General features: G+C 52.7%; 4 protein-coding genes across 4 annotated transcripts; 2 read left to right on the plus strand and 2 right to left on the minus strand.

The window, feature by feature from the left end:
- Positions 1–1,210: 1,210 nt before the first annotated feature.
- On the minus strand, positions 1,211–3,763 carry T310_6144 (uncharacterized protein; the record flags this gene model as incomplete). The annotated part of the gene is made up of 3 exons (XM_013471018.1): positions 1,211–3,452; positions 3,500–3,570; positions 3,683–3,763. The coding sequence occupies 3 exons, from the start codon at positions 3,761–3,763 to the stop codon at positions 1,211–1,213; spliced, it is 2,394 nt and encodes a 797-aa protein (XP_013326472.1).
- Positions 3,764–4,001: 238 nt separating this feature from the next.
- Positions 4,002–4,865, plus strand: T310_6145 (Uncharacterized protein; the record flags this gene model as incomplete). The annotated part of the gene is made up of 1 exon (XM_013471019.1): positions 4,002–4,865. The coding sequence occupies one exon, from the start codon at positions 4,002–4,004 to the stop codon at positions 4,863–4,865; it is 864 nt and encodes a 287-aa protein (XP_013326473.1).
- Positions 4,866–5,707: 842 nt separating this feature from the next.
- Positions 5,708–7,093, plus strand: T310_6146 (Salicylate 1-monooxygenase; the record flags this gene model as incomplete). Its single annotated transcript, XM_013471020.1, has 3 exons — positions 5,708–5,839; positions 5,903–6,251; positions 6,306–7,093. 3 exons carry the CDS (start codon positions 5,708–5,710, stop codon positions 7,091–7,093), a joined length of 1,269 nt encoding a protein of 422 aa, XP_013326474.1.
- Positions 7,094–8,472: 1,379 nt separating this feature from the next.
- On the minus strand, positions 8,473–9,240 carry T310_6147 (Major Facilitator Superfamily protein; the record flags this gene model as incomplete). The annotated part of the gene is made up of 3 exons (XM_013471021.1): positions 8,473–8,480; positions 8,600–8,622; positions 8,714–9,240. Coding segments are annotated over 3 exons (558 nt in total), but the record flags the coding sequence as incomplete, so codon positions are not given.

Consider the following 9,240-nt stretch of genomic DNA (forward strand, 5'->3'; position numbering starts at 1 on the left):
CCTAAGGCCACCAAGGCCATCCTGCAGTTCCTAGCAGACACAACGGTTGGATGCCCCTTAGGGAAGCAGCTCGAGCAGCCGAGAGGACACGGAAGGATGATGAATGGGGGCTGGCAGCCCTAGAGGAGGCAGAACGTGAGGGAGAAGGATAATAGGGGAGGGTGGCCTGCAGTAGGCAGGCGACACCCATACTGACACTGGCAACAAGGAGGGCTTATAAAGGCCCAAAAGCCCTACGCAACTAGGCGGCCTGGGGCGAGGAAAAGGTTCAGAATGGCCAAAGATGGGATTAGGGACTAATAGGGGCTTCTGCCCAAGAATCGGGGTCTGTCATAGCCGAAAGGCTCGGTATGGACGTTAAACCTGATTATAATAATAATAATAATAATAATGTAATATTTTCTAATCTCTACTTGTAAACACTGGGAATTCTACAATCTGTTTAAACATGTATATGTCAATATAATATAGCACCATCTCCATACTAATCATCGTAAATTATTTTGAGTAAATGATTTTGCGATAATTATTATTATTGTACAGTCCGGAATACTATATATCCATTTCTTTTTTTTTCTCTCTCTCTCCCTTAGACATTTTATCAACGAAAAGAACCGTATATTTTTGAAGATATTTTTCAGGTTGTTACGTATGATAGATAGGTGTATAGATGCAAGAATGAGTTTTGCCTGGTCGAATACTCAACTCGATAGAATTGTAATCACTCTCCTTTGAGCCCTTTGAGCTAGATATATATTTACTTCCCCAAGGAAAAAGCAAGAGAACCACATTTTTTTTAAGAAAAAAGTTGAAAGATTTACCTTTCCTAGTTCACAAAGCGGCCCCCAAAGTCATACGGTATTTCCCTTTCGAGAGCAAAAGTGTATATAATATAGTATATACGAAAAAGTCTCCAAATATGTCTCCGAGGGAAGGGTGTACATACATACATGTACAAGCCATAGACAACTACCTACCTACTGATGAAGGAAGGAATATCTGTTGGAGCATTCATTATTGTCATTAATTAATTAAATAAATAAACAAAGAGTATCATCCTAGTATTACCATATACTATATACACAACCTCCTAAAAATAAAATAAAAGTAGAAAAAAAAAATTGCAAAACTCCTAGGACATCCATCCCATCCAATTCATTATCTCGTCAAAACCAGACCAATACATATATACTCCCGTATATATACATGATCAATACTCCCCAAACCCCCCCAAAAACCTCTCAAAATCATTCCAGTCGACAATATGCTGCGTAAGCGACTGCAACTGCAACTGCATCGACGAATCGTTCCACAGAAACGACGTGCCTGCTGCTGTTGGTAATGCCTCGTCGGAGAAGGACGAGATTACCCGCGCTGCTTCGGTTAGGGCGTCGTCCGGTTCGGTATTGTCGTATGTTGATGCTGATGCTGATGCTGGTATTTTGTTGTTGTTGGTGGTGTCGACTGAAACTCCGTCTATGGGGAGAGCTGTGCTGGTGCTGGTATTGTTATGATTATGATTGTTATCGGCGGGGAAGGTATGGCCTGCAAAATCAGGGCGGGTTTCCCCGGTATTATTGTTGTTATTGTTATCGTCACTACTGCTGCTACTGCTATTCGCAGTCACTGCATCTGCAAAATTCTCCACGACCGACGCAAACCGCTGCATCGTCGAGCTCTTGGGCACCGACTTCAGCGCCCGCCGCACCTCCGTCACCAGCGTGTTCGCGCGCCTCTTCAGCGCCTCTTCCCTCTCGAGCTCGTGTCTGCCCGCGGACGGATGCGGGATCCACAGGATGCGCAGGAGGAGCACCATCGCCGCGGAATACGCGTAGAACACGTCCAGCCAGGTCAGGCCGTTGAGGATGCGGCACCAGTCGAGGATGAGGATGAGCGTCGCCAGCCGGGACGCCGACGACACGCAGCTCCGCGCGAGAAGGGTGATTTCGTTTGCTGAAGTTTCTTCGGTCGACTCGTCCCACGGATACGGCATGGAGGCTGGGCTTTTGGAGCTGGAGGAGATGAGCATCAGCAGGTACGGCCGCGTCGCGAGGATCACCAGACTGTGGTACTGGACGTGCAGGAGGATGATGCTGCGCAGATGGTGGACAGGGTACTGCGAGCAGTACTGCACAACCAGCTCTGGCCCTGCAGCAGGGACGGCTTGTTCCAGCAGTCCCTTCGACAGGACGAGATGCGGCGGAAGCCCGTCTTCCCACGCTTTCAGGTCGTTCAGCATCGCCTTCGGGGTGATCGTCCGCCGGCTGTGCACGCTCATCGTCCGCCGCAGTCTGCTCGACAGCTGCTGCAGCTGGAAGTTGCACTCCGTGTAGCCTGGCGGCCCGTTGCTCGAGCTCATCATGTCGTCCGACGGCGCGGAGGCGTCCACCTCGTCGTCGTCGACCGCGCTGGGCCGCCCCAGCGACAGACAGAGGAACTGCTCGAAGCCGTACAGCGTGCACCAGATGCGTTTCCTCGTCTCGCGCTCGATCAGAGGGAACGAGCCATGCAGCTCCTTGCGATGCAGGCCGATGGCCACGGCGATGCGCGCCGCGCAGCCGGCCAGCACCCACGAGGCGTTGCGCTCGTTGATGCTGTGGAGATACAGGGCGATAAGCAGGAGCGCCTGGACGTGCGACTGCACGCACATGGTTGTCAGACGCGGCAGCGCAGCCCGCGACACGTTCCAGCATTCCGACTGCAGCAGGGCGTAGTTGACGCTGTCGTTTCCAGGCAGCGTCCTCTGCAGGACACACCCAAACGCGACCATCATGTGCAAGCACACCAGCCAGCCGTCATCGGGCTCGCTGTCCGCGCGCAGCTGGGATCGCGGATCCTGTCTCGACAGAAAATAGCGCTCGAACTCGTCCTGAAACATGGCCCGATGGAACAGCGGAAAGTCGGCATGGACGTTCTCAAAGTAGAGACGCAGCAGCCCGTTGAGCGTCCCCAGAGGAACGTTCCTCAGACAGGAGGCAGACCGCAGGGCCTCGCCTGCAGACGAGGTCGCCGGACTGGACGCCGCCAGCTGGGGGTGGGATTCATTCGCAGGATGGGGACTGTTGCCATTGAGCGGCTCCGATCTCGCCTCGAGCGCTTCGGCGACGTTGTCAGAGGCAAACCGCGACGACGGATGCCGTTCAGAGACCAGCTCTCGCAGCTCAGCGAAGAAGGACAGACTGCCCGACGGTCCGATATAATGCGAGCGGCCGGACGGGTCTTGCACCAGCCGCGGCGTGTCCCGGTACTGGACCGGTTTCTGTCTGCTCGCGGATTCATTCTCCGCAGGTAATTGCCGTAGAGCAGAATTGTCTAGATCATTCTGATTCGAGACCGTCGACACCTCGGGCATCGCATAGCCCTTCCTGCGGCCCAGCGCGAGGAGGTCGGGGATGGTGGAGATGGGTTCATCGGGGAACGCGCCCTTGACGATGGCTTCCAGACAGCGCAGGCTACGCGTATTAGCAGTGGATATCTGTCAGTTCGTGTCGGGCATTACCGGTCACTGATGGTCTCCACACTGCCGTAGAGTCGTGCTTTGGCCGGAAGGTCGTGACGCAGGGTGTCACACTGTGCTGGCAAGCCAGGCAGTCTTCATCCGGCTTCGGACGGAGGCACTTGCATCGCCGCTAGACAAGCGTCAGCTGGGTCAATATTGAAGGACACTGATAGCGGTGCTAACCTTCCTGCAGCTGTCACATGAGAGCTGGGCTCTTTTCCTCAGCTCCTGCGGCACTCGACGACGAGCCTTGCGGGCTTCCATGATACTCGGTACAGTCTGTCGGATACTTGCACGCTGGGATGCAATCATACAGTCTGGGGAGAGGACAGGAGGAGAGAAGCGGAATCATGCATCCGAGGAAGCAGACATCCGCATGCCGGGAGATAGTGAGAGATAGTGCGGGGAACGCAATTACATCAGACCAGTTGACATTGATTCTGGAATACAATCGATACATAGATTGTATCCTCTAGTCAACAGTTGCATCGGCATTTTCGCCATGGCAGCAGCAACAGTGACTCTCTCTGACGGCAGGAGACTGGCCTACGACCTCTCCGGCCCCGTCGACGCCCCCGTCGTGCTTCTGTCCAACTCGTTGATGACCAACTTCCACGCCTGGGACCCGTTCACCGCCGAGCTGCAGTCGAAAGGCTTCCGCGTGCTGCGATGGGACCTGCCGGGCCACGGGGGGTCGTCGGCGCCGCAGGACGTGTCATCGACAACCTTTCCGAGCATCAGCGCGGACGTGGCGGCGCTGGTCGCGGCGCTGAAGATTGAGCGCATCCACGCGTGGATCGGCATCTCCATGGGCGCCGCGCTGGGCGTGTACTTCGTGACGCAGAACCCGGGCGTGGTGCGGAATCTGGTCGTGGCCGATACCATCACATCGTCGCCTGTCAACGCGGGCACGCCGGACGTTTTCGCTCCCCGAGTCGAGCTGGCGCAGAAGGACAGCAATGCTATCGCCACGCTGGCGGAGCAGACGCTGGAGCGGTGGTTCAGCGCCGAGTGGCGAGAGGCCAACCCTGCAGAGACAGACCGCATGAGACAGCTGCTGAGGACGACGACGCGAGAAGGATACATCACCTGCTGCCACGCGCTGCGGGACCGCTCGTTCGACCTGCGCCCGCTGCTGAAGCGGGTGGGATCCTCGGTGGAGAGTGCGTTGCTGGTGGTGGGCGAGCTGGATGCGAATCTGCCGACGACGATGGAGGAGATGAGGCAGGAAATCCAGGGCGGGCAGACGAGCGAGGTGCGCCTGGTGGTGATTCCAAAGGCAGGCCATGTGCCGGTGATTGACGGGCGAGAACGGTTTTACGAGGAGGTTTTGCGGTTTATTGAGAGGCCGTTAGGCAAGATATAAGTACATATATGTACAGTACATACATTATGCTATGTAGTCATGTCAATGAAAGTTACACCAGCAATATGCGTAGTCTGGTATAAGAATGAGATATACGTTGCAGATATTATACGATACTGATATTATACGTTGCTGATAGTATATTGCAGAAAGCATATCGTAGATAGTATACGATGCAGATATTATACTGCAGAATTATACGTATTGCAGCAAGATTAATGCTCTCAGCTTGTCCAGGTGCAATTTCAATGACAAATGAAATTGTTATCAACCTGTTTATTTTATTTATTTTTTTAAAAAAAATTAAATAAAATAGAATAAATTAAAAATCCTACTATAAACTCTCCAAACCACAACAAATATAGTCCCGGAACTCTTCTTCCGCAGTAAGATCGATAGAATAGATAGAACGGAAGAAGAGTTAGTAGCGTAATCCGATCCTAGCAAGAATCCACAGTGCTACACCGGCTATGACGGCATGATTATCGGTAATTACTTATAATAACAATAGTTCGTTCTCATCGGATTAACCCCAGCATGTATGTACAGTTCTCCTGCAAGGATTCGGCGGGAGCATGCTTCCACCCAACGGAAAATCCCTCGATCGTCGACGAACTACTGCAGATGGCGGAGGCAGCAGGTTCCCGCCGGAAAAAAGCAAAGAACTTGAAAGAAGAGACGCTAGAAGCTGCGGTCTGAGCTTTTGGATCTTTCTTTGTTGGGTTATATAGTGAACCTGCGGGAAGAGATCTATAAAACTGCTGCTGGGGACGCTGGACGCATATATTCCACTCGTCACCGTCAGCACAAACAGATCTCATCTGGATATCTTGCGAGCCACCATGCCTAAAGCCTTCGTTCCCCGCAAGATCCTCATCGTCGGCGCTGGACTGGGCGGGCTTTGCGCCTCGCTCGCCCTGCAGCAGGACGGGCACCAGGTGACTCTGATCGATGCGGCGGCGGAATTCGTCGAAGTAAGACAGCCCTCATCCTTGAGCTCATCCTATATGCATGTACATACATACTAATGTCTACAGGCCGGCGCCGGTATCCGCATCCCCCCCAACAGCTCACGCCTCCTCCTCCGCTGGGGCGTCGACCTGGGCAACATGAAGAAATGCGTCTCGCGGCGCTACCACTTTGTGCGCTGGAAGGACGGCTCGACCATCACGCAGTTCCCCTTTGACAATATCGTCGAGAAGTACGGCGCGCCGTACTACCTCGTGCATCGCCACGACCTGCACGCGGCCCTGCTGGACGCCGTCACCAAGGCCGGCGTCGCGGTGCACACCAACCAGCGCGTCGTCTCGTATGATTTTGATGCCCCCAGCGCGACGACGGCGGATGGCCGGACGTGGACGGCTGATCTGATTGTTTGTGCGGATGGTAGGCAGTCTCTCTATACAAGGCTTGTATGGAACTCTGAGTGCTAATTTTCAGGCATCAAATCGGTCGCCCGCCCCCTGCTGACCGGTCGCCCGGACGTCCCTCGCGACACGGGCGACGTGGCATATCGCATCCTGATCCCCGGCAAAGAGCTTCTGGCCGACCCGGACCTAGCAGACCTGATCACCTCGCCGGCGACGACATCCTGGTGCGGGCCCGACGCACATCTAGTCGGCTATCCGATCCGGGGCGGCGAGCTGTACAACATCGTGGTCTGCGCGACGTCGTACGGCGAGACGACGGACGAAGTGTGGGTGGTCAAGGGCAACAACGAAGAGCTGTGCCAGCGGTTTGCGTCCTGGGAGCCGCGCATCCAGAAGCTGTGCCGGCTGTCGCGCGACTTCATGAAGTGGCGGCTCTGCGACCTGCCCATCCTGTCGACCTGGGTGCATCCCAGTGGCAAGGCCTGTCTGCTGGGCGACTCGTGCCATCCCATGCTGCCGTACCTGGCGCAGGGCGCTGCCCAGGCGGCTGAAGACGCGGCCGTGCTGCGCCAGTGTCTCGCCTCGCACCGCGACAGCAACCTGTATCCCGCGCTGAAGAAGTACGAGAGCATCCGGCGGCCGCGCGCCTCGCTCATCCAGGCCAAGACGCGCGAGCATCAGTACATCCTGCACATTGACGACGGCGACGAGCAGCGCAAGCGCGACCAGCGCATGCGCATGAACGCCGACATCAACCCCGTGTTCTGGGGGTTCGAGGAGCGGCGGAAATGGCTATTTGGGCATGATGCGGAGGTCGTAGAGGAGCCTACTGGGAAGGGGGTGACGGCGTCGTTGTAGTCAAAGTCGTCAAGTGGACTTGGAGTCGTTGATTTGAGTTGATCTGTGAATGTTTGTACTTGAAGACTGTACATATTTGCTGCGCTATACCGGATTCTAGCTGTAAATATGCTTTAAAGTAGATATTTGTTTACTTTTTTTTTACAACAAAGTGCTATCTACTTGATCAATTGCTACCAAAATACGTGGTTGACCTTTCTTTGCCATGGCGCATTTGCATTGTTTCCTCTCCCCTACTGCCCTTTAATCAACCAGTATACAGCCTCTAACATAGAGACCTCTATATCCCTATTCTTTCTATAGATCCCTGATCAATTAGCAACGTCTAGCCATATATAACTGCTAGCTAGTGCCTCGAGATCAGCTAGCTACTAGTTGTTCAGTTGCCATTCTAGTATTAAGATCTTTATATCTGCTGCCTAGGCTCTTTATTTTCCTATCCCTTACCTCATAATTCCTCCTCTGCAGGTGTAGGAGTATTCCAATCCTTTAGACTACCCATAGCCCCTAAGCCTTTACCCCCTAGGCAACTCTAATGAATATTAGTATTAGATAGAACCAATTCTCTATAAGGAGATATAAGGAAGACTGGAGCATTTCTCAAAGCAGGTATAGCTTCCGGCCAACTACAAACCCTAACCTCTCAAAGGATTGGTGATGGTTGATGAATATTGGTCTAGGTAACTTTCTTACCCATGTTAAATAGATAGCCGATACTGATAAAAAGTGTTGACCAGATATTATATCTATGTGTAAGAGGATTACGTGAAATTTTCTTCTCTTGGAGGACCGGGTAATTCGCATGTCTTCCTTTTTTTTTTTAACTAGATAGAGAGATCATTTACGCCCCGCCAAGAAGTGCATTGGCCTCCTTTACCGTATTATCGATATGCTCTCTTTCAAACCACCGATAACATCTTTCCTGGGCCTGAATTTGCGAGAATAGAATGCTGCTAAACGAGTCAGTTCCTAAAAGCTCTGGAGTAGAAAAGTATGAATAATAAGAACATTCACACTGACTTCCTTCAATACCATTGGAATCATCTTGATATCCTATGGTACGGATTGACCGCGACCACGCAACGAGTTTGATGTGATACAACTGCGGTGTACAGACGCCTCCAGCCTACGTATATCTAATATCTGTATCCAACAGACCATTCATATTCTTTCTTCCTATTTTCCTACACAGAACCTAACAAAACAAAGAACTAATATATATACAATTCCTACCAAAACACAGAGAGTCCGTAGAATCCAAGTCCATCCGTACGCCATCGGCGAACCCTCGGTCCTTGAGTAAGGAGGGGTTGGATCAGTCGGATACGTTCACCCTCTCAACCCCACTCAAACCAAACAAGCAATACAGGAAGATTAATTTAGAGTGCTGGATGGGTCCACGATAGTAGTAATTAACTCAATTGGAAAGAAAGTTTGTGGAGTGTGGAGTGTGGAGTGCGGAGCCGTACGGAGCTTCACGGAGTACTCCGTACAGAGAGTACATACGTACTCTACTCTGTAGAGAATTACTGCATGGTTAATCCAAGTAGATTTAAGTTTTAGATCACAGAATTGAATCATAAACCCATCACATTCCTCTGTATGACTCAATAAATATACCTATACGAAGGATGCCGATCCCCCAGCTTCAGAATCTCCTCCTCCGTCTTGCCCACCAGAAGATAGTCCCTCTCGCCACGGTCTCGCTTCCGATTCTCTCTTCGCAGCAGGACCGACACCAGCGCGTACGCGCACCCGGAGTAGAACACAAAGCCCAGCATGACGGCGTGGCCCAGCGTGTACCGCGGCGCGTCCTTGGTCAGGTAGATGTACGACGAGATGACGCCCGCAAAGTTGGAGAGCATGAAGAGCATCCCCTGCCCCGTCGCACGCTTGTAGTGCGAAGGGAGGTTGTTCGGCATCCAGGTGATGGGGATCCCTACTGCAACGTACAGTCCGATGGCGACGATAATGCAGCCTGCGTACTGCGCTCCAGCTCCGTATTGCCAGGTCCCCAGGAGGATGGCGTATCCGGTGCAGGAGACCAGACACGCGACGACCGCAAAGATGCCGCGCTGACCCACCTTGTCGGAGAAATAGGCTGTGATGAGGTACACAATCGCACCGCAGGCGTAGCACGGAATGGT

Source organism: Rasamsonia emersonii (assembly GCF_000968595.1).
Source record: "Rasamsonia emersonii CBS 393.64 chromosome Unknown ctg1118621760367, whole genome shotgun sequence".
NCBI lineage: Eukaryota > Fungi > Ascomycota > Eurotiomycetes > Eurotiales > Trichocomaceae > Rasamsonia > Rasamsonia emersonii.